This window comes from Pholis gunnellus (genome assembly GCF_910591455.1).
Source record: "Pholis gunnellus genome assembly, chromosome: 4".
Classification (NCBI taxonomy): Eukaryota; Metazoa; Chordata; class Actinopteri; order Perciformes; family Pholidae; genus Pholis; species Pholis gunnellus.
In genome coordinates, this window is record NC_136530.1 from 1289873 (window position 1) to 1314786 (window position 24914).

Genomic DNA, 24914 nt, shown 5'->3' on the forward strand with positions numbered 1-24914 from the left:
AACCTGGCAAAATGGGAGAAAATATGTTTAATTCTATAGCTAACACATATATTATATATAATACTATAGTATACGTGTTAGCTATTGAATTAAACATCTTTTCTATACACACGCACACACATACATATATATATATATATAGACACACATATATATATATACACTTACATATACACACACATAAAAACATAACATGTAATTAAAAAACGTAAGTTGTGTGACGCAGATCTGTAACGCAGCGTAAACACCTGTTGTCATTCTGCAGGCTGATTTAAACGTAATGCTCTTAAAGTGAGAGAATTAAAAACGCACCAACATAACGTGGAGCAGCACAATAGAGAGAAACTTCTTCTTCTTCTTCTTCTTCTTCTTCTTCTGCAACCAAACAAACAGATAAACTGAGCTCACTTCAACAAGTACGTGTTGGTTAAAAAAAAAAAAGAAGTAGTTTACCGACTCTTCGTGTCAAACAAACACTTTATATATGACATTAAAACAACTCGTTTTACTCCGATAATATCACAAAGGTCGTGTTTTTAAACCTTACCTGTGGATTCAACTTGTGGATAACCCGGTGATCACGACAGCTTTATCTCTGCTTTACGGTACACATACTTACATCTGTTTGTAACCTGTTTTATTGTTAAAAGAATCACTTCTTTATAATAATAAAAAGCTTACTGGTCCGGACGCTTTCAAGGGAAATAAGCAAAGCGTTTCCACCGGTTTAAAAGTCCGTAATCAGTCCGTAACATCCGACTTCATGCTACAAACCCCGAGCACGACACACTGACACACTCAGGAGAGTTTAAATGAAGCTAAGCTAAGCTAGCGCCCATCCACGGACAACAGGGATAACAAGTGGAGCGACGTGCGACGCATGCGCGCCACCTACCGTCAGATAGCTGGTATTTAAAAGTTCTCCCATAAAGAAAGAGCGATAGAGCGATAGAGAGGGAGATAGAGGGATGGATATATATATATAGAGAGAGACAGACAGATAGACAGGACAGACAGACAGAGAGACAGACAGGCAGAGAAACAGACAGACAGACAGACAGGCAGACAGATAGACAGACAGACAGATCCATAAACATGTTTTAACCTATTTTTAAATGTACTTTCGGGAGTTTGACACACGACGTTAGGTTTTACGGCAGAAAATAACAATTTAGCCTCCGTTAGCTTAGCGTTAGCTATTCGTTTTAGAAGGAGCGCGTACGTTTCCATAACAACCAGCAGGGTACGGGTAGACGTGAGGGCCAAACTTCAACACTTAACGCGGAAGTGGTTGAACACGCGCAGACGTCACCAGAATCACTCCTGTTAGTTTCAAACTGTCAGGAAATAGGACATAAAAACGTAGAGCATCTTAACAAACGTATTTGTTAAGTACAAACTATTTAAATTATGTTGAAGAGCTGGAGGACTTGGCTTGGAGTGGAAAACAAAGATGTCCAAGAAGAGGAGACAGCTGTTGATGTTGATGAAGAGAAGGAGGACGTAAACAAACGTGAGGAAGATGTTCAGCAGCAGCTTCCCCACAAGGCGACAGGCTTCATATTTAAGTTTGATGAAGTTCATAGTGGGGAAACTTTTAGGGGAACTCAACTTTTACGTTACTGAGCCACGTGTCTGTCTCTTCTTATTCTTGTTATGTTTTTTAACATCTAGACCACATTGGACCAGGTCCAGATCAAAAACCACTATACCTAAACTGGTCAAATCTGGACTAGATGATCCCCATTGAACACGGGGTCACCAGTGGACGCATGGAGACGTAAAACAAAAGGTAAACAAAGAGGAAGGCTCAGTGTGTTCAGCCTGGAGTACTACATTTACTCAGAAACATTAAGGGTTGAAGATGGAACAAACAAACTTGAAATCAGAAGATATTTATTTATTCATTTATTCATCAAATATTTGATTTTTTCATTGAAGCTGTTTTGACAAACACGAGTAAATAGATTAAATGAAATGACTTCTCATCTTGTGAGGAAAGAGTCTGAAGACGTTCAAATCAGGGAGTACAAAGTACACAATCAATACACACAATTGTACATCATATTTGTTGTTTTCATGGTAACGTGATATGTCCCGCTAAGCTAAGCTAAGATTACATAACAGTAAACTTTCAAATATAAGTACACTTCAGCAAGGTTATTGACTGCTCCCTTTATGAGGGAGGAGTCCTATTCCTGAGCAATACAATGGTTATAGTACAATAACAAGAGATCTGCGTACATGAGGATGTGTGTGTGTGAGTGTGTGTGTGTGTGTGAAGGTGTGTGTGTCATGATGAATAGGCCAAAGGGCTGCATCTGTGTCCGCTATCAAGATGATCTCATTTACTCATCGTAACCATTGGTGATGATAAAAGCATATATGATCACAAATTAATACATGAATGAACATCACTGAAACATCATCATCATTAAATGAACACATGATCAGTAAGAAAACAAATCAAAGAATGAAAAGTTAACTCATGACACATTCTGAATGACTGAGCTCAGTAATAGGTCAGAAATCAACAGAAACTCATTGAGTAGAACAAATGAACTAGATGAATGAAGTAAAAGTGAACACGACGTGAAGAATGAAGCTGGATTTAACAAATCCTTCATTTTATACAGTGCTGGGATGGAATTGGATATTTTCTAGAATCATCCAAAACTTTGATTTACAGACTGAACTATCTGGTCAGCAGAGCGAACATTGCTCTAGCAGGAGGAGACTCTCCCTACAGAGAACACAGAGACACTGAGGAACCAGACCTGGACCTGGACCTGAACCTGAACCCAAACCCAGGATAAAGAGCTTCAGTGAATGTGGTGTTGATGGTGTGGAGGTGGATCAGTGTGTCAGAGGAGACTCTGTAGAAGGACAGAGAGCCAGCAGGGCAGTCCACATACACTGCTACTCTACCGGAGGAGGAGGAGGAGGAGGAGGAGGAGGAGGAGGAGGAGGAGGAGGAGGAGGAGGAGGAGGAGGAGGAGATGGGTGTTCTTGTCTTATTGTGATAGACATAGTAACAACCACCAGAGCATCTCAGACTCCAGGACTGATCATTCTCTCCAAACATACAGTCATCACCGTCTCCTCTCCTTCTCATTCCTCTGTAACTCACTGATATCTTAACGTCTCCGCTCCACTCGACCTCCCAGTAAGAGCGACCAGTCAGACCAGTTCTACACAGCATCTGATGATAGAAGTCAAACCTGTCTGGATGATCAGGGTAGGACTGATCCTCGTCCACACATGTCACCTTCCTGTTGTTGTCAGACAGTTTGAGGTTTCTATGTACTGTGTTTGTGTCGACTGTGAGTTCACAGGAATCTGATGGAGAGAACGAGACACAACACAGCTGCAGTTATTAATCTATCATCTGTTTGATGATGACATCAGAGATGTGAATGAGTGATGTTTTCATGAATCAAACTCAAAGCACACTCACACTTCCTCAGACCTGGTCTGAACCATCGGACTCCAGCAGGCTCCACCCTGAAAGGAGGAGGGGGGTCAGAGCAGCATGAAACATGGACATTACATCGCTCTCACACACAGAGCTTTGTTATTCATGTTCACATGGAGCACTTATTATTCATCAGCTCATACTCTTTGACTTCACTGGAGCTTCTTCTGATTGGCCCATGATGACGGCTCATTGTGTTCACTTGTTCATGATCTATTATTATCAGTATTATATTGACAATCATCCATTTCACACTCAGTTTCCTCCACCAGTCAGTCAGTAAATCACATGTTTAAACCTGCATCAATTGATTTCTTTGTCCACTTGTGGTTCAGTGAAAACAAGCTGTAAACACAACATGTGACATCTTATCAGCTTATAAAGTAGTTGTGTCTAACATGATATCAACAGCTGCTTCCACATCCAGCAGTTACACATCAACATGATGACTCATCAGGAGTCTTTGTGTTTGTGTCTCCTGATGAATGTTAGTCCACTATTCTCTCTCTTGTAGCTCTGTGTTTGGTCTCCACCACCTCCTGAGGGAAACATCTGTCTCTTTAGCTGCTAAATGCTCCTCTATGTTCACCAGCTAGTCTCTAACTGAGTCTGTCTGCTGTTTGCTGCTGAGCAGGTAGTGAACAGTGGCTTCATCACAGCTTGTTGGATGAAAACAGCTGCTGCTGGAAACACTGAGACTGAACCAAACAGGAAATGTGCTGCAGAACCAAAACTAGGAGCTAAAAGAGGCTAAAAAGCTCAGTAGAGCTGCAGAGATGGAGACAGTTCTCTGTGGGTTCATCACCACCACACGACTCTTCACCATCACCCAGAGTCAGCTGATCCGTTGTCAATATAGAAGTATTGATTGTTGATGTTCTGGTCCTGACAAGCGACCTCTTGTGTTTGTGTAATAATGACGATTAAGTAAGAAGTAAAGGAGAAAGTATCCTGAAACCACTACAGCGCCACAAACCCTCTGATGGAGGAGGTCGGGGGGGATGGTTGGATGTACAAAGCTGTTCACATCCCGTCTCCTAGCAACAGTCAACACTGGTTTCTATTATCTGTAATCTGGGGGTGAAAATATTACAGTTCAAGTCCGTCTGCAGCCACAGAGCACTGCCTGTGTCCCCCTAGAACTTTGGTCCAGTCCTCAATAAACCTCTTTGGGCTCTGACACACCATGTCCACAATCAGCTGTTGGTTCTTCACTGAGCGTCTGTGGCCGACTGTCACCTGGAGTTTTAACAAGTCGACTCTTATCAGTCAGGGAACTGGCTCTCAGTGCAGAACAAACCAAAACCAGGTGAAGCTGAACTCCTTTAAAACAGAAACACATTCCTATTGTGATGATTTATCAAGACGGTTTAAACAGATTGTTTCTTTGTCTGTTTGTCTTTTCACAATAATGTCTGGACTAAAGGGCAACACACACGAGCATCAAAACATCAACTATTGTTTGATATGAGCCCACAAACCTGCAGCGTGACGACGTTGATGCATGTCAACCCACCATGATGCCCGTCAACGTGTCAGGATACACCACTGTCCTGTTTTCTAATGTTGAAACAAGACAACGCTCCAGAAAAACAACAGTTTCATCACCTTCCCTCCCTGTTGTGGCTCATCCTGGCTACTGTTCCCTGACTACTTCTGTCTGTATTGATGGTCTGATGTGGGACACAAACAGTTTGATGAGTCTCTGGTAGTTTGAGGTCAGCTTGGTGTGTCAGGGTCATATTAACCAGGCTGACAGTGTGACAGAGAAAAGTCTCCAGCTCTACCTCCTCTATCAGACTGATTGTCTGTGGCTGCAGCAGGTCTCTTCATACCTGAGAGTTTCCAGTCTCCAGTGTGGATCCTGTAGTCCAGCAGACAGCAGCTTCACTCGTGAGTCTCCTGGATGATTGTAGCTCAGGTCCAGCTCTCTCAGATGGGAGGGGTTGGAGCTCAGAGCTGAGGCCAGAGAAGCACAGCCTTCCTCTTTGATCAGACAGCCTGACAGGCTGCAAACACACAAAACAACACACATGTCACATAATCTGAGGGAACTGTGAGGGCTGGAAGGTTTATGTTTATTACGGTCATCACCAATCTGTTTGTGTGTACACTTTAAACTTAGTACTTAGTCCAATAAAAGTAATTCACAGGGTCACCTGAGAGTCTCCAGTGTACAATGTGGACTCTCTAGTCCTGCAGACAACAGCTTCACTCCTGAATCCTGCAGGTCGTTGTTACTCAGGTCCATGTCTCTCAGACTAGAGGACTGGGAGCTGAGAACTGAGGACAGAGCTTCACAGCTTCTCTCTGAGAGGTTACAGCCACTCAGTCTGAAGAGACAATGATGAAGAAAAAAAAATAAACAATAAGTAGAAAAGATAGCAGCGTATGTAAGTTATGATATATGAATCTAACTCTCTCTGTACATACAGAGCTTTGCTGGAGGCTTTGACCACTGGCAGCAGCCTCAGAAGAGCCTCCTCTGAAGCAGAGTATTTCTTCAGGTCAAACACGTCCAGATGTTTTTCTGATGACAGTAAGATGAAGGCCAGAGCTGACCACTGAGCAGGAGACAGTTCATCTGTGGAGAGAAGTCCTGAACTCAGGGACTGTTGGATCTCCTCCACTAGAGAACCATCATTCAGTTCATTCAGACAGTGGAACAGATTGATGCTTTTTTCTGGAGACACATTCTCACTGATCTTCTTCTTGATGTACTGGACTGTTTCCTGATTGGTCTGTGAGCTACTTCCTGTCTGTGTCAGCAGACCTCGTAGGAGAGTCTGATTGGTCTCCAGTGAAAGACCCAGGAGGAAGCGGAGGAACAAGTCCAGGTGTCCATTTGGACTCTGCAAGGCCTTGTCCACAGCACTCTGGTAGAAACGTGTTAGTTCAGGTTTGTCTCCAGAGACTTTAAACAACCGGGAGGTTGTTTGTTCTTCTGACAGCAGATTGACTCCAGAGTTGATGAAGGTCAGATGGACATGAAGAGCAGCCAGAAACTCTTGAACACTCAGATGGACGAAGCAGAACACCTTGTCCTGGTACAGTCCTCTCTCCTCTCTAAAGATCTGTGTGAACACTCCTGAGTACTTTGAGGCTGTTCTGATATCGATGCCACACTCTGTCAGGTCGGATTCATAGAAGATCAGGTTGCCTTTCTGCAGCTCATCAAAAGCCAGTTTTCCCAGAGACTCAGTCATCTCCCTGCTCTCTGGACTCCAGTGTGGATCTGTCTCAGCTCCTCCATCATACTTGACATTCTTCTGTTTGGACTGAATCACCAGGAAGTGGATGTACATCTCAGTCAGGGTCTTGGGCAGCTCTCCTTCCTCTATGGTCTTCATCACATCCTCCAGAACTGTAGCAGTGATCCAGCAGAAGACTGGGATGTGGCACATGATGTGGAGGCTTTGTGAGGTCTTGATGTGGGAGATGATCCTGCTGGCCTGCTTCTTATCTCTGAATCTCTTCCAGAAGTAATCCTCCTTCTGTGGGTCAGTGAACCCTCTGACCTCTGTCACCATGTCAACACACTCAGGAGGGATCTGATTGGCTGCTGCAGGTCGTGTGGTTATCCAGAGGCGAGCAGAGGGAAGCAGGTTCCCCCTGAAGAGGTTTGTCAGCAGCACATCCACTGAGGTGGACTCTGTAACATCAGTCAGGACCTCATTGTTGAGGAAGTCCAGAGGAAGTCGACACTCATCCAGACCGCGAAAGATGAACAGAACCAGGAACTCTTCAAACCTGCAGATTCCTGCTTCTTTGGTTTCACTGAAGAAGTGATGAACAAGTTCCACCAAGCTGAACTTCTTCTCTTTCAGCACATTCAGCTCTCTGAAAGTGAATGGAAATGTGAACTGTATGTCCTGGTTGGCTTTGTCTTCAGCCCAGTCCAGAGTGAACTTCTGTGTTAAGACTGTTTTCCCAATGCCAGCCACTCCCTTTGTCATCACTGTTCTGATTGGTTCCTCTCTTCCAGGTGAGGTTTTAAAGAGGTCTTCTTGTCTGATGGTTGTTTCTGGTCTGTGTGGTTTCCTGGATTCTGTTTCAATCTGTCTGACCTCATGTTCATCATTGACCTCTGCAGTCCCTCCCTCTGTGATGTAGAGCTCTGTGTAGATCTGATTCAGAAGGGTTGGGTTTCCTGCTTTAGCGATCCCCTCAAACACACACTGGAACTTCTTCTTCAGGTTAGATTTGAGTTTACGTTGACAAACTCCAGGATGACTTCCTGAATAAAAACAAAGAACATCAATGAATAAATTATTAGACAAATATGTCACCATATCTGAATATATGTTGGTCCATCTCTTGAGACATTAGTAAACGTCCCATTGATCCAGCATGTTAAATCTTGAGAGAAATCCTCTTACTGCTCTGCAGACAGTCAGCCAGCTCCTCCTGCTTCATCCTCCTCAGGAAGTTAATTGTGATTTTCACAAACGCCTCTCTGCAGCTCCTCCTCTGCTCTTCATCCTCACCGTCCAGCACCTCCTCATCCTCCCTCTGACTCTCTAAGCATTCTGAACTCAGTCCCTTCTGGAGCTTCTTCAGCTCATTCTTCACAAAAGTGACGATGTTCTCCTCCAGCAGCTGGAACAGAATATTCTCTGAATGACACAAACTAAAACCATGGAACCAAACATCAGATCCATGTTGGACAGACTGACAATCCACTGGTCTACAAAGTGCAGCATGGAGATGATTGTGAACAGAATAGATGTAAAAGTAGTTGTACATGTACAGACCATAAATATGGAGTCCAGCTGTGTTTGATGCTGCTGGGCAGACTGACCTCTGGGAACCTCTGAGCTCTCCTGGTCCTCTCTGTGGAGGAATCATGAAGAATCAGCTCACATTATGTTTGTACCAAAAACACAAATACAACAATTAGTTAAAGATGTTGTGTTCTGTCATGATTGATCACAATGAAAAACAGATTCTTAGCTCTGCTTTTATTGGACAGTAAAAGTTATGTTATTGGAAGCATGGTATTGTCAAAAATGATATCGTAGGTCAAATTCATACCGGTTTACTCTATATACCTTCTATACCTTCCACCCCGAGATACAACTACAACTAGAAACAACTAGAATCACATCTGATGTGCAGATGATACCCAGTCGTACATCCCATTAAGCCTGGCTCCAGCACTGTTTCATGTATCATGTCCTGTCTTGCCGACATTAGAAATTGGATGTCCGAAAATTTCCTGGAACTAAATGACTCCAAATATGAAGGTTATAATGACCCCTGCTGGCCCCTTTCTGCATTAATGATCTCTCCTCAAGTCTGGGAGCTTTATCTAATAATGTTCAGCATGAAGCCCTCAACCTGGGTGTTATTTCTGACTCTGACTTGACTTTTGATGCTCAGGTGACCAAAGTTGTGTAGATCTGCTTTACTCAATTTAGACAGCGAAGCAAAATCAGGTCATTCCTTTGACCTTTGAGATTCATGCTTTCATCTCCTCCAGACTCGACTACTGCGATGCACTTTAATCTGGTATCAGCAGGAGAAACATTCCATTAGAGGAAGTGACTGAATGGGGTTGCAGACAGTTAACCACAGAATGTTTAGGTGAGGAACAGAAACAGATGTGTTAGAGAGGACTCATCCTACCCCCCCACCCTTGTGCACTGGTCCTTTATAAGATGTAGAAACCTGCACACGGGGCTCTTCATCCCTCAGACTGCACACAGGTGCTCAGTGGGATGATTGAACCTTCTCTGCACAGAGAATAAATATTCCAAAGAAAAACGTTCTTTTCTCACATTCCCTTATTTCGGTATTATAGCGCTCACTCGTACTATTTTATATAGTTTTTCCACCACACCTTACTAACGGGCCTTTGCTGTTCGGGCCCCTCAGCTGTGGAACTCTCTTCCTGCTAATCTAAGGCTGGAAAATTCAGTTTCCTCTTAAAATCTCTTCTGAAGACTCACTTTTACCGTTTGGATTATTTTGACATGTTTATTTAAATCTTATTTTACTGGTTTGATTGTGTTTGTTATTTGCTTTCATGTTTTATTGTGAAACACTTTGTAACTTTGTTTTGGAAAGGTGCTATTTAAATAAAGTTATTATTATCATTATCATCATCATCATCATCATCAGTTTGAAATCCTCACCTTTGATCAACAGAGTGGCGTCCATCTTTGAAGTCTATTAAACGATCCATAGACCAGTCACTCTTCATGGACACACAGCTGGGTTCATGTTCAGGTTTAGGACCAGGATCAGGTCCAGGTCCAGGTCCAGGACAGTCTTGTCCCTGATGGGTCCTGGTCACATGTAGAAACAGAGTCAGTGAATGAAAGACTTTGAGTCATGGACAGTTAGAGACGGTCATCTCACCTCTGAGCTTTGGTGTGGCTGGTTTTAGAGGGAGGGACTCCCTCCTCGCTGTCCTCACACTGATTCATAGCAGAGTCCACACCTTCACACAAACACAACATTATTTATCTTCATCATGACAAACACACACAGCTCATTCACCTCAATACTAAAGACACTCATGGGACAGTTTCCATGTTGTTGTCACTTTGAGCTGCAGTCATCTCTAAGAAATGACGTTCACAATGCTCTTTAGTCTGTTGGCTTGTTTGAAGACTAGAGGAAGACTCTTCATGTGGCTTTTTATTGGCCTTTCTTTGGGGATGACGTCACTTTTCATGTCTCTGTGACGTCATCAGGGCCCATGGATATCAAACAGGAAGCTGTTTATAACAGGTAAGGCTGATAACGACCTCAGTAACATTGGACGTGACGTTTGAGGCCCACATGGAGAAATACACGCTTCCTTCACTTGCGTCCTTTCCTTCCTTCCTTATTCCAGTCCACTGCGGTGAAACCAGCCGCCCCCGTGTTCAGAGTGTTTGATTGATCTCACGTTTACGGTGAAGCAGAGGAACGGATGTGGGACAGATGTGGAAAAGATGTGGGACAGATGTGGGGAGCCGATGGAAGGAACCAAAGGGACTTTTGAATTCAGTCTCACAACAAGAAGTTACAGAAATACTTTTCTTCAATGAAGTGAATAGAAATGGAGTTAAAACTGGAAGCAGCATTGATGGTCCTCCCACCCTCGTGCATGTGGAGGGTTCTGGCTGGACGCTGGTTCAGAAGACCTTGCTCTACCTCGTCTATCAGTTGCTGCGTGAACGAGTCAGACGGTGTTTCCTGCGTGGAGCAGCGGTGTCGTCGGCTTAAACCTCCAATGTTTGGAGTTTACCTTTGAATACCAGTGGCGGGCCGTGTATTTTATACCTGGGCCTTCTGTGCTGTCCTACTGAGCTAGGGTTATTTGTTTCTAGGGCTGTAACATCACGTATTCGTATTAAACCGTTCGGTACGAGGCTTACGAACCGAACAATACGTTTTAATAATACTAGTGCATTTGGAAAATGCAGAAGCTTAAATTGTGGGAAATATAATGTGTCAAATACATTGACCTCTGTACTTCTGAAACCCTCATATAACAACGGTTGCCAGTAGGTGGCGCTGTGACTATGAGTTAATATCGGCCTGCAGAAGTCCTCAAGCCATGACTCTCATCAAGCATGGCAAGTTTGGGACAGTTTTGACAAAGAACAGTCGAGTTACAGCAGATTGATGGATGATGGTGAACCATGTAAAATGGCCGCCACACCACGTCCTCCCCGTTCATGAAACTTTTAAGCTTTTGATAATGTTTCATCACTAAGGTCTTTAGATTGTTCTCATTAAATATTAAGTTGATGTGATTCATTCTCTAGGAGTTCACTAAAGTTTAGCAAAAACACAAGAAATGTATACAAAATTCAAAATGGCCGACTTCCGGTTGGGTTTTAGAGGATGGCTCCAAGAGACTTTTTTTAAGTCTACATGTGAAACATGTGCTTACCAAATGTTACAGATCTATGTGAAACGTACTGCGAGGGCTGCATGGTCTAAGTTGTGTTGGGGGCGCTACAGAGCCGACTTCCCTCTGAAGAGTTAAAACCACATCAGATAAAAACATTTAGGACTTCACATGTGAGAGCAGTTTGGTTCAGTTTGGAGCTTCTTTAGCCTCAGAAACACCTTCAGAGCTCATAATTCATAACTTTATCAGGTCACATCTCTAGGAGGAGTTAAAGTATGTTAATAATACAAAATATAATAATTATGATGGTAAAAATAATCAATAATGATAATAGTAATAATAATCATCATAATAAACAAGAACAATAGCTCCTCCAAATCTAAATGAAGTTTCATATGTACAGTATGACGTCATCGTCTGCTCTAAAGCTACCGCACATCCATACAAGGAGTACTTCCGGTCCGGATTTGAAAGGAAATGATCACGTGTCTTTTAGTTTACGATATTTGGGGTTAAGGAACAGAAGAGTAATTTAAGATTCTATTATTTTGACTCAGTATTATTTAGACTACAATCAGTACTAATATGAAGTACTTTAACTGTGTACTTTGTAAATCATTAAAGTTAGACAAAAAGAATGACTCTTGGTCTCTGGAAGGAACGTTGACATTAGATTATTCAAAGAGTACACAGTAAAATACTTAATATTATGTTTGACTGTAGTCTTAATAATAATCAATAATAGGATCTTAAATTACTCTTCTGTTCCTTAATCACAAATAACTCACGCGATCCTTTACTTTGAAATCCGGACCGGAGGTACTCCTTCACGGGATGTGCGGTAGCGTTAGAGCGGACGATGACGTCATACTGTACATACTAAACGTCACTTTAAATCCATTTGTGTTCAGCTAACTGAAGAAAAACATCAAGTATTTCTGTAACTTCTTCTCACGAGACTGAAGTCAAACGTGACGTTGGTTCCTTCACGAGGAAAGAAGGAGCGACACGCGCACTGAAGACGTTGTGACGTGTAGCTCTGTTCTTCTTCACTGGTCCTCCTCTGAAGTCCACTTTAACTAGTTTCTGCTGGACCTGAAGGACCAAAGAGTCCTTCAAGAGTCCCTCAGTGAAAAGAGTCGCTTACTCACCTTTAGATGCAGAGAAGAAGAAGCTGCGACACCACGAGCTCCAGAAGTGAAACTAAAGAGGAAACAGGAAGGGAGGGGCCGTCACGCAAGTAGAGAGGAAACAAGACGTGAGACGTTCTTTCCTCAGTTGCGTCACGTGAAGCGACGTCTGTTTCTGATGACGGAGGATCAGCTGATCACATCTGGATCAGCCATCAGTCGGCTTTAACAGCTGGAGAGACTTTTGATAAGTTTGTGTCTGTTCACATGATCACTGTACTTAATAATAGTAACAATAATGCTAATAACTAATAAAGACACACAGTGATCATCACTGTAGAGCAGTGGTGGGCCATGGATTTTATACCTGGGCCTTCAGTGCTGTTCTACACTTCTAATAACCTCAACATGACGTCACAGCTACGGGTTATTATTTGTGTCGTGTAAAAGCTGCATATTCACATAACACTGCAACATTTGACAAATTAAATAAAATGTTACATGAAGCTCAACACCTTCAAAACACGAAATGCAGAGTGCAGATACATGAATACGAGCATGACGGGACGCTGCATCATTAACGGACAATATAGTCCAAATCAATGTAACACAATGACAAACTCACAAGAGCAGTCGCATATATTCGTATGACAACAAAGCAACAAATCAATCCAGCAGACCTGCAGCGGATCCACGCATTCCACCACACGAGCACGAGCCATTCAAATATTATTCATAAAAACGCCACGATTGACAAATGAACAGTAGAGGTAAACAAACAAACTTCACTTACCAAATGCTGTCTATCCTCCTTTCTTTGTTGACAAAGAGTTTAATCCCAGTACATCAGTTCCAGTAAGAAGTCCTTCTTGATTCATCGACGCCAGTGATGACAGTCGAGCCTCCTCAGTTGTATTTCGCCGGTCGTCGTCGGTCGTCCGTGCGTCTTCGGCCGTGGACCGACGAAAGGGCGGGCCGCGGTTGTGGAGCTGTTTCCCTGCGAACGTGGTCGTTGAGTTGTAGATCCACTCGAGTCTCTCCAAAAGTACCGACGCTCAGTTAAAATGAAACACATTCACAGCCATAACATGTGCAACGCTTCTCCGACGCTGCATACAAATCCTTCTCCTGGCTGGTCAGGCTGCTAGCTGTGGGGTCGTTTCTTACTGTCCAGTTTGTTCAGAAATGTCCTTCTTGAGAAAAGCGTTCCCAGTAACTCCGCCACTAAATCCGTTTCTCCTCCTTCCGCCATTTCATATTAAAAAAACAAAGCTAGGTAAAATGTCTTTCAAATATTTCCACTTGAACTCTGTCTGCTACAACCAAAGCTCTGCTAGCAATCATTATGTTTCGCGGGCACATAGTCACGTGCCCGCCCACTGACCAATCACAGCACACTCTGCACCTTGCGGCAGAGCGGCATCTGGACTCTGAGCTGCAGTAATGCTGACGTAACACTAGGCCTGCAAACCGCTCTGGTGCGTCCATGAATCTCAAACTAAAGATCTGATTGGTTGAAGACTATGTCAATCAACAATATCGTCCCCATTCAACTTAAACTGCACATGGCAGCACTGGATGAGTCTGCAGGCCTGGGGCCTCTCTTCTTACTAGAGACACAGAGGTGAAATCTGATTGGATAAAAGCTCTACTTAAAACAAGCTGCACTGGAAGCAGAGCAACTGAGGAGCACAGTAGCTGTGCAATGAGAAAATAAGATAATGGGAAAAATATTTTTATAAATTATAATACATATAAGAAAAAATTAAATGTATTTAAGAAAAAATATTAAATTATAAAATAGCTATAACTTTTTGATTCTGTTTAGGCCAGCAGAGAAGGCTTTGCAGGCCCTGACGGCCCGCCACTGAATTACACATACATGATATACATTACCTTATTATTTTATACCGTGCATTTTATACCTGGGCCTTCACTGCTGAAATACCACCTTATAACCACATGATGGCGCCACAGCTAGGGCTATTATTCGTTTCTTGGGCTGTAACTATATAACGTTACGTATTTGTATTAAACCGTTCGGTTGGAGGCTTACAAACCGAACAAAACGTTTGAACAACACTAGTGCATTTGGAAAATACAGAAGCTTAAACACGGGGTAACCATTGGACGCATGGAGACGTAAAACAAAAGGTAAACAAAGAGGACGGCTCAGTGTGTTCAGCCTGGAGTTTTACATTTACTCAGAAACATTAAGGGTTGAAGATGGAACAAACAAACTTGAAATCAGAAGATATTTATTTATTCATCAAATATTTTATTTTTTCATTGAAGCTGTTTTGACAAACACAAGTAAATAGATTAAATGAAATGACTTCTCATCTTGTGAGGAAAGAGTCTGAAGACGTTCAAATCAGGGAGTACAAAGTATACAATAAATACACACAATTGTACATCATATTTGTGGTCGTTTTCATGGTAACGTGATATGTCCCGTTCATATTTACACCATCTCAAGCCCTCAGCCTCTCACACTCACACACTCACCAGGTGACGTCAGTGAGTCCTCGAGGGTTCAGGGTTTGAGGGTTTAGGGGGGACATTGGGATTGGGCCTTCATTGCATCCCCGTTTCCCTCACTTGCGTCCTTTCCTTGCGTCTTAGTCCCTCCCACCAGGGATGCATGGAGGAAACCATGCGAGGAGAGAGGAAACGAGGAAACATGTTTTAACAGACATGAGACGTCCTTTCCTCAGTTGCGTCACGTGAAGCGACGTCCGTTTCTGATGACGGAGGATCAGCTGATCACAGCAGTCGGCTTTAACAGCTGGAGAGACTTTTGAGTTTTAAGCTAAGATTACATAACAGTAAACTTTCAGATATAAGTACACTTCAGCAAGGTTATTGACTGCTCCCTTTATGAGGGAGGAGTCCTATTCCTGAGCAATACAATGGTTACAGTACAATAACAAGAGATCTGCGTACATGACAGTTCAGTCTTGGAGGGAAAACAAAAAACAGTTTGTAGTCCAAAATTGAATAAATACGTTCACAAACGGAGGTGACAGTGACAGCGGTGAAGTCCTCGTCGAAACACACCAACCGTCCCGTCCGTCCTCAGATCCAGCGACTCAACCACTTTAACTTTAAACGGAACAACTTTTCACAAAAATCTGATTTAAAACAATCAGCCGACTGTCCAGTTAAGTTTTGTTCTCTAAAAAATAAACATTCAAAACAAACTCACAGCGATGGCGTTCTTTATTTACATCCCTCTCCTCCTCCTTTCGCGGTTTTCTTTTCTTCCCGCTTCTTTAACCCCGCCCTCTCTTTGACCTACAACCAATCAAAACACATTGCTCAAACTGAAAACACAGTCAGTGGGTTTTTCCTTTTTTTTTAACTCTGGTTTAACCCTTGGTTTGCCGTTAATATTGATTCAAGTTGTTTTCTTCAGAACCTAACTTATTAACCTTTATTAACCCTTATTAACCCCAGGGCTACATCTAGAATCATCCACAACTTTGATTTACAGACTGAATTATCTGCTCAGCAGAGAGAACATTTCTCTAGCAGGAGGAGACTCCTACAGAGAACACAGAGACACTGAGGAACCAGACCTGGACTTGGACCAGAACCTGGACCTGAACCCAAACCCAGGATAAAGAGGTTCAGTGAATGTGGTGTTGATGGTGTGGAGGTGGATCAGTGTGTCAGAGGAGACTCTGTAGAAGGACAGAGAGCCAGCAGGACAGTCCACATACACTGCTACTCTACCAGAGGAGGAGGAGGAGGAGGAGGAGGAGGAGGAGGTGGTGATGGGTGTTCTTGTCTTATTGTGATAGACATAGTAACGACCACCAGAGCATCTCAGACTCCAGGACTGATCATTCTCTCCAAACACACAGTCATCACCGTCTCCTCTCCTTCTCATTCCTCTGTAACTCACTGATATCTTAACCTCTCCGCTCCACTCGACCTCCCAGTAACAGCGACCAGTCAGACCAGTTCTACACAGCAGCTGAGACCTGACATCAAACCTGTCTGGATGATCAGGGTATGACTGATCCTCCTCCACATGTGTCACCTTCCTGTTGTTGTCAGACAGTTTGAGGTTTCTATGTACTGTGTTTGTGTCGACTGTGAGTTCACAGGAATCTGATGGAGAGAACGAGACACAACACAGCTGCAGTTATTAATCTATCATCTGTTTGATGATGACATCAGAGATGTGAATGAGTGATGTCAGTTTGAAGATGCTTTGTTTTCATGAATCAAACTCAAAGCACACTCACACTTCCTCAGACCTGGTCTAGACCATCGGACTCCAGCAGGCTCCACCCTGAAAGGAGGAGGGGGGTCAGAGCAGCATGAAACATGGACATTACATCGCTCTCACACACGCAGAGCTTTGTTATTCATGTTCACATGGAGCACTTATTATTCATCAGCTCATATTCTTTGGCTGATGCATGTCAACCCACCATGATGCCCGTCAACGTGTCAGGATACACCACTGTCCTATTTTCTAATGTTGAAACAAGACAATGCTCCTGACTATTTCTGTCTGTATTGATGGTCTGATGTGGGACACAAACAGTTTGATGAGTCTCTGGTAGTTTGAGGTCAGCTTGGTGTGTCAGGATCATATTAACCAGGCTGACAGTGTGACAGAGAAAAGTCTCCAGCTCTACCTCCTCTATCAGACTGATTGTCTGTGGCTGCAGCAGGTCTCTTCATACCTGAGAGTTTCCAGTCTCCAGTGTGGATCCTCCAGTCCAGCAGACAGCAGCTTCACTCCTGAGTCTCCTGGATGATTGTAGCTCAGGTCCAGCTCTCTCAGATGTGAGGGGTTGGAGCTCAGAGCTGAGGCCAGAGAAGCACAGCCTTCCTCTTTGATCAGACAGCCTGACAGGCTGCAAACACACAAAACAACACACATGTCACATAATCTGAGGGAACTGTGAGGGCTGGAAGGTTTATTACTGTCATCACCAATCTGTTTGTGTGTAAACTTTAAACTTAGTACTTAGTCCAATAAAAGTAATTCACAGGGTCACCTGAGAGTCTCCAGTGTACAATGTGGACTCTCCAATCCTGCTGACAGCAGCTTCACTCCTGAATCCTGCAGGTTGTTGTTACTCAGGTCCATGTCTCTCAGACTAGAGGACTGGGAGCTGAGAACTGAGGACAGAGCTTCACAGCTTCTCTCTGAGAGGTTACAGCCACTCAGTCTGAAGAGACAATGATGAAGAAAAAAAAATAAACAATAAGTAGCAAAGACAGCAGCGTATGTAAGTTATGATATATGAATCTAACTCTCTCTGTACGTACAGAGCTTTGCTGGAGGCTTTGACCACTGGCAGCAGCCTCAGAAGAGCCTCCTCTGAAGCAGAGTATTTCTTCAGGTCAAACACGTCCAGATGTTTTTCTGATGACAGTAAGATGAAGACCAGAGCTGACCACTGAGCAGGAGACAGTTCATCTGTGGAGAGACTTCCTGACCTCAGGGACTGTTGCATCTCCTCCACTAGAGAACCATCCTTCAGTTCATTCAGACAGTGGAACAGATTGATGCTTTTTTCTGGAGACACATTCTCACTGATCTTCTTCTTGATGTACTGGACTGTTTCCTGATTGGTCTGTGAGCTACTTCCCGTCTGTGTCAGCAGACCTCGTAGGAGAGTCTGATTGGTCTCCAGTGAAAGACCCAGGAGGAAGCGGAGGAACAAGTCCAGGTGTCCATTTGGACTCTGCAAGGCCTTGTCCACAGCACTCTGGTAGAGACGTGTTAGTTCAGGTTTGTCTCCAGAGACTTCAGACCAACGGGAGGTTGTTTGTTCTTCTGACAGTAGATTGACTCTAGAGTTGATGAAGGTCAGATGGACATGAAGAGCAGCCAGAAACTCTTGAACACTCAGATGGATGAAGCAGAACACCTTGTCCTGGTACAGTCCTCTCTCCTCTCTAAAGACCTGTGTGAACACTCCTGAGTACTTTGAGGCTGTTCTGATATCGATGCCACACTCTGTCAGGTCGGATTCATAGAAGATCAGGTTGCCTTTCTGAAGCTCATCAAAAGCCAGTTTTCCCAGAGACTCAGTCATCTCCCTGCTCTCTGGACTCCAGTGTGGATCTGTCTCAGCTCCTCCATCGTACTTGACCTTCTTCAGTTTGCACTGAACCACCAGGAAGTGGATGTACATCTCAGTCAGGGTCTTGGGCAGCTCTCCTTCCTCTATGGTCTTAAACACATCCTCCAGAACTGTAGCAGTGATCCAGCAGAAGACTGGGATGTGGCACATGATGTGGAGGCTTCGTGAGGTCTTGATGTGGGAGATGATCCTGCTGGCCTGCTTCTTATCTCTGAATCTCTTCCAGAAGTAATCCTTCTTCTGTGGGTCAGTGAACCCTCTGACCTCTGTCACCATGTCAACACACTCAGGAGGGATCTGATTGGCTGCTGCAGGTCGTGTGGTTATCCAGAGGCGAGCAGAGGGAAGCAGGTTCCCCCTGAAGAGGTTTGTCAGCAGCACATCCACTGAGGTGGACTCTGTAACATCAGACAGGACCTCATTGTTGTGGAAGTCCAGAGGAAGTCGACACTCATCCAGACCGTCAAAGATGAACAGAACGAACTCTTCAAACCTGCAGATTCCTGCTTCTTTGGTTTCACTGAAGAAGTGATGAACAAGTTCCACCAAGCTGAACTTCTTCTCTTTCAGCACATTCAGATCTCTGAAAGTGAATGGAAATGTGAACTGTATGTCCTGGTTTTCTTTGTCTTCAGCCCAGTCCAGAGTGAACTTCTGTGTTAAGACTGTTTTCCCAATGCCAGCCACTCCCTTTGTCATCACTGTTCTGATTGGTTCCTCTCTTCCAGGTGAGGCTTTAAAGAGGTCTTCTTGTCTGATGGTTGTTTCTGGTCTGTGTGGTTTCCTGGATGCTGTTTCAATGTGTCTGACCTCATGTTCATCATTGACCTCTGCAGTCCCTCCCTCTGTGATGTAGAGCTCTGTGTAGATCTGATTCAGAAGGGTTGGGTTTCCTGCTTTAGCGATCCCCTCAAACACACACTGGAACTTCTTCTTCAGGTTAGATTTGAGTTTACGTTGACAAACTCCAGGATAACTTCCTGAATAAAAACAAAGAACATCAATGAATAAATTATTAGACAAATATGTCAACATATCTGAATATATGTTGGTCCATCTCTTGAGACATTAGTAAACGTCCCATTGATCCAGCATGTTAAATATTGAGAGAAATCCTCTTACTGCTCTGCAGACAGTCAGCCAGCTCCTCCTGCTTCATTGTCCTCAGGAAGTTAATTGTGATCTTCAGAAACTCCTCTCTGCAGCTCCTCTGCTCTTCATCCTCACCGTCCAACACCTCCTCATCCTCCCTCTGACTCTCTAAGCATTCTGGGTAATCTGAACTCAGTCCCTTCTGGATCTTCTTCAGCTCGTTCTTCACAAAAATGCCGATGTTCTCCTCCAGCAGCTGGAACAGAATATTCTCTGAATGACACAAACTAAAACCATGGAACCAAACATCAGATCCATGTTGGACAGACTGACAATCCGCTGGTCTACAAAGTGCAGCATGGAGATGATTGTGAACAGAATAGATGTAAAGGTAGTTGTACATGTACAGACCATAAATATGGAGTCCAGCTGTGTTTGATGCTGCTGGGCAGACTGACCTCTGGGAACCTCTGAGCTCTCCTGGTCCTCTCTGTGGAGGAATCATGAAGAATCAGCTCACATTGTGTTTGTACCATTCATACAAATACAACAATTAGTTAAAGATGTTGTGTTCTGTCATGATTGATCACAATGAAAACCAGATGCAAAACAGATTCTTATCTCTGCTTTTATTGGACAGTAAAAGTTATGTTATTGGAAGCATGGTATTGTCAAAAATTATATCGTAGGTCAAATTCATACCGGTTTACTGTATATACCTTCTATACCTTCCACCCCGAGATACAACTACAACTAGAAACAACTAGAATCACATCTGATGTGATACTTTTTCATATTTGGTGTAGTTTCTATTCTACCATTGTGTTGTTAGTCAGATCTACCAAGACTTAATACTGTTGATCTGCCACATCACTTGAAACAAAGGGTCTGTATTTGGTTTTGGCCACAGCACCATTGGAGAGACTTCCTCCTCCGAGTCTTTCTAGTCCTCTGCAACTAGAGTTAGGATTATATCCAGAATGCTACTTCCTGTCTGATGTAAAACCTACAACAATTAGTTAAAGATATTGCATCATGTCGTGATCATAATGAGAAATGAGATCATAATGACAGATCAAAGACTATAAATGATAGATGACCAAATTTGTATCTGTGTAACAGTTAGTCATCTGTTTCATCTATTTTAAGAACTTACTCTGGGTCATAAGAACGGCGTCCATCTTTGAAGTGAATTCTACGTTCATTAGACCAATCACTCTCCATGGACACACAGCTGGGTACAGGAGACGTTCCTCTCTGCTGCTGTGAACTGATAGAAACACTGACATTACATCATCATCATCATTCAATCATGAAGAATCGGCTCACATTGTGTCTGTCCAGGGAGCTACACGTGAGCCGTCCTCTTTGTTTACCTTTTGTTTTACGTCTCCATGCGTCCACTGGTTACCCCGTGTTTAACGTCACATTGCAATGAATTGTGGGTAATTCCCTTAGGCAAAGTCTGCATCCAATGCTGACTTACGGAAAGGGTTCATATAGGGCTCAAAATGTCTGCCCTCAAACACTCAATGATTTGACAGTGAGACCGAATTAAACCCTGACGGACTTTACGGGAGTGTGCCTCAAAGTCTGTAAGGGTGGAGATTGGGATTGGGCCAATGTCTTAATCCGCCGTCTAAAGAACTCTGTTGGCATCAGTGATGTGGTGCTGGATTGGTTGATGTCTTATCTGTTGAACTAGTCCTTTTCTGTAATGCTTGGAGAGGCCTCCTCTCTTCTGTGGGGTCCCTCAGGGGTCTATATTGGGTCCCCTCCTGTTTACCATGTACATGTTACCACTAGGACTCATCATACGTCAACACAATACAGAGTTTCATTGCTACGCAGATGATACCCAGTCGTACATCCCATTAAGCCTGGCTCCAGCACTGTTTCATGTATCATGTCCTGTCTTGCAGACATTAGAAATTGGATGTCCGAAAATTTCCTGGAACTAAATGACTCCAAATATGAAGGTTATAATGACCCCTGCTGGCCCCTTTCTGCATTAATGATCTCTCCTCAAGTCTGGGAGCTTTATCTAATAATGTTCAGCATGAAGCCCTCAACCTGGGTGTTATTTCTGACTCTGACTTGACTTTTGATGCTCAGGTGACCAAAGTTGTGCAGATCTGCTTTACTCAATTTAGACAGCGAAGCAAAATCAGGTCATTCCTTTGACCTTTGACATTCATGCTTTCATCTCCTCCAGACTCGACTACTGCGATGCACTTTAATCTGGTATCAGCAGGAGAAACATTCCATTAGAAGAAGTAACTGAATGGGGTTGCAGACAGTTAACCACAGAATGTTTAGGTTAGGAACAGAAACAGATGTGTTAGAGAGGACTCATCCTACCCCCCCACCCTTGTGCACTGGTCCTTTATAAGATGTAGAAACCTGCACACGGGGCTCTTCATCCCTCAGACTGCACACAGGAGCTCAGTGGGATGATTGAACCTTCTCTGCACAGAGAATAAATTCTCCAAAGACAAACTTTCTTTTCTCACATTCCGTTATTTCGGTATTATAGCGCTCACTCGTACTATTATATCGTTTTTCCACCACACCTTACTAACGGGCCTTTGCTGTCCGGGCCCCTCAGCGGTGGAACTCTCTTCCTGATAATCAAAGGCCGGAAAATTCAGTTTCCTCTTTAAATCTCTTCTGAAGACTCACTTTTACCTTTTGGATTATTTTGACACGTTTATTTATTTAAATCTTATTTTACCGGTTTGATTGTGTTTCTTATTTGCTTTCATGTTTTATTGTGAAGCACTTTGTAACTTTGTTTTGGAAAGGTGCTATTTAAATAAAGTTATTATTATCATCATCATCATCATCATCATCATCATCATCATCATCATCAGTTTGAAATCCTCACCTTTGATCAACAGAGTGGCGTCCATCTTTGAAGTCTGGTAAACTATCCATAGACCAGTCACTCTTCATGGACACACAGCTGGGTTCAGGTTCAGGTTCAGGTTTAGGAACAGGATCAGGTCCAGGTCCAGCACAGTCTGGTCCCTGATGGGTCCTGGTCACATGTGTAGAAACAGAGTCAGTGAATGAAAGACTTTGAGTCATGGACAGTTAGAGACGGTCATCTCACCTCTGAGCTTTGGTGTGGCTGGTTTTAGAGGGAGGGACTCCCTCCTCGCTGTCCTCACACTGATTCATAGCAGAGTCCACACCTTCACACAAACACAACAACATTATTTCTCTTCATCATGACAAACACACACAGCTCATTCACCTCAATACTAAAGACACTCATGGGACAGTTTCCATGTTGTTGTCACTTTGAGCTGCAGAGTCATCTCTAAGAAATGACGTTCACAATGCTCTTTAGTCTGTTGGCTTGTTTGAAGACTAGAGGAATTCTCTTCATGTGGCTTTTTATTGGCCTTTCTTTGGGGATGACGTCACTTTTCATGTCTCGGTGACGTCATCAGGGCCCATGGATATCAAACAGGAAGCTGTTTATAACAGGTAAGGCTGATAACGACCTCAGTAACATTGGACGTGACGTTTGAGGCCCACATGGAGAAATACACGCTTCCTTCACTTGCGTCCTTTCCTTCCTTCCTTATTCCAGTCCACTGCGGTGAAACCAGCCGCCCCCTTGTTCAGAGTGTTTGATTGATCTCACGTTTACGGTGAAGCAGAGGAACAGATGTGGGATAGATGTGGGACAGATGTGGGACAGATTTGGGGAGCTTTGGAGTTTATCTTTGAATACCAGTGGCGGGCCGTGTATTTTATACCTGGGCCTTCTGTGCTGTCCTACTGAGCTACGGTTATTTGTTTCTAGGGCTGTAACATCACGTATTCGTATTAAACCGTTCGGTACGAGGCTTACGAACCGAACAATACGTTTTAATAATACTAGTGCATTTGGAAAATGCAGAAGCTTAAATTGTGGGAAATATAATGTGTCAAATAGTGACCTCTGTACTTCTGAAACCCTCATATAACAACGGTTGCCAGTAGGTGGCGCTGTGACTATGAGTCAATATTGGCCTGCAGAAGTCCTCAAGCCATGACTCTCATCAAGCATGGCAAGTTTGGGACAGTTTTGACAAAGAACAGTCGAGTTACAGCAGATTGATGGATGATGGTGAACCATGTAAAATGGCCGCCACACCACGTCCTCCCCGTTCATAAAACTTTTAAGCTTTTGATAATGTTTCATCACTAAGGTCTTTAGATTGTTCTCATTAAATATTAAGTTGATGTGATTCATTCTCTAGGAGGAGTTCACTAAAGTTCAGCAAAAACACAAGAATTGTATACAAAATTCAAAATGGCCGACTTCCGGTTGGGTTTTAGAGGATGCCTCCAAGAGACTTTTTTTAAGTCTACATGTGAAACATGTGCTTACCAAATGTTACAGATCTGTGTGAAACGTACTGCGAGGGCTGCATGGTCTAAGTTGTGTTGGGGGCGCTACAGAGCCGACTTCCCTCTGAAGCGTTAAAACCACATCAGATACAAACACTGAGGACTTCACATGTGAGAGCAGTTTGGTTCAGTTTGGAGCTTCTTTAGCCTCAGAAACACCTTCAGAGCTCATAATTCATAACTTTATCAGGTCACATCTCTAGGAGGAGTTAAAGTATGTTAATAATAAAAAATATAATAATTATGATGGTAAAAATAATCAATAATGATAATAGTAATAATCATCATAATAAACAAGAACAATAGCTCCTCCAAATCTAAATGAAGTTTCATATGTACAGTATGACGTCATCGTCTGCTCTAAAGCAACCGCACATCCATACAAGGTGTACTTCCGGTCCGGATTTGAAAGGAAATGATCACGTGTCTTTTAGTTTACGATATTTGGGGTTAAGGAACAGAAGAGTAATTTAAGATTCTATTATTTGGACTCAGTATTATTTAGACTACAATCAGTACTAATATGAAGTACTTTAACTGTGTACTTTGTAAATCATTAAAGTTAGACAAAAAGAATGACTCTTGGTCTCTGGAAGGAACGTTGACATTAGATTATTCAAAGTATCTTTGAATACCAGTGGCGGGCCGTGTAACAGTCCGCCATTGTTACTGTAATAGTAACAATAAGGACCAAAGAGTCCTTCAAGAGTCCCTCAGTGAAAAGAGTCGCTTACTCACCTTTAGATGCAGAGAAGAAGAAGCTGCGACACCACGAGCTCCAGAAGTGAAACTAAAGAGGAAACAGGAAGGGAGTGGCCGTCACGCAAGTAGAGAGGAAACAA

At 43.2% G+C, this 24914-nt stretch overlaps 4 protein-coding genes across 6 annotated transcripts in view; all 4 read right to left on the reverse strand.

The window, feature by feature from the left end:
* shroom2a (shroom family member 2a) overlaps positions 1-772 on the reverse strand; it is a 34375-nt gene extending 33603 nt beyond the window's left edge. The window contains exons 1-2 of one of the 3 annotated variants that reach the window (XM_079158083.1): positions 548-772; positions 313-372 (exon numbers count right to left, since the gene is read on the reverse strand). The gene's annotated coding sequence lies outside the window, so the exon portion shown is untranslated. Of the gene's footprint in view, positions 1-312; positions 376-547 lie in introns of all 3 variants that reach the window. The other 2 variants (XM_079158081.1, XM_079158082.1) reach the window with 2 other exon arrangements.
* A 1174-nt stretch (positions 773-1946) lies between these two features.
* LOC306694998 (protein NLRC3-like) lies at positions 1947-8064 on the reverse strand. The gene is made up of 6 exons (XM_079158085.1): positions 7855-8064; positions 5909-7712; positions 5635-5808; positions 5311-5484; positions 3458-3504; positions 1947-3339 (listed from the first exon to the last, which is right to left on the reverse strand). The coding sequence occupies exons 1-6, from the start codon at positions 7889-7891 to the stop codon at positions 2744-2746; spliced, it is 2832 nt and encodes a 943-aa protein (XP_079014211.1). The 5' UTR covers positions 7892-8064; the 3' UTR covers positions 1947-2743.
* Positions 8037-9906, reverse strand: LOC306694804 (uncharacterized protein; the record flags this gene model as incomplete). Its single annotated transcript, XM_079157832.1, has 4 exons — positions 8037-8074; positions 8220-8308; positions 9613-9765; positions 9839-9906. The coding sequence occupies 4 exons, from the start codon at positions 9904-9906 to the stop codon at positions 8037-8039; spliced, it is 348 nt and encodes a 115-aa protein (XP_079013958.1).
* Positions 9907-14810: 4904 nt separating this feature from the next.
* LOC306694999 (protein NLRC3-like) lies at positions 14811-19804 on the reverse strand. Its single transcript, XM_079158086.1, has 6 exons — positions 19696-19804; positions 17753-19553; positions 17479-17652; positions 17161-17334; positions 16714-16760; positions 14811-16576 (listed from the first exon to the last, which is right to left on the reverse strand). Exons 1-6 carry the CDS (start codon positions 19730-19732, stop codon positions 16005-16007), a joined length of 2805 nt encoding a protein of 934 aa, XP_079014212.1. The 5' UTR covers positions 19733-19804; the 3' UTR covers positions 14811-16004.
* Between the last annotated feature and the right edge of the window lie 5110 nt (positions 19805-24914).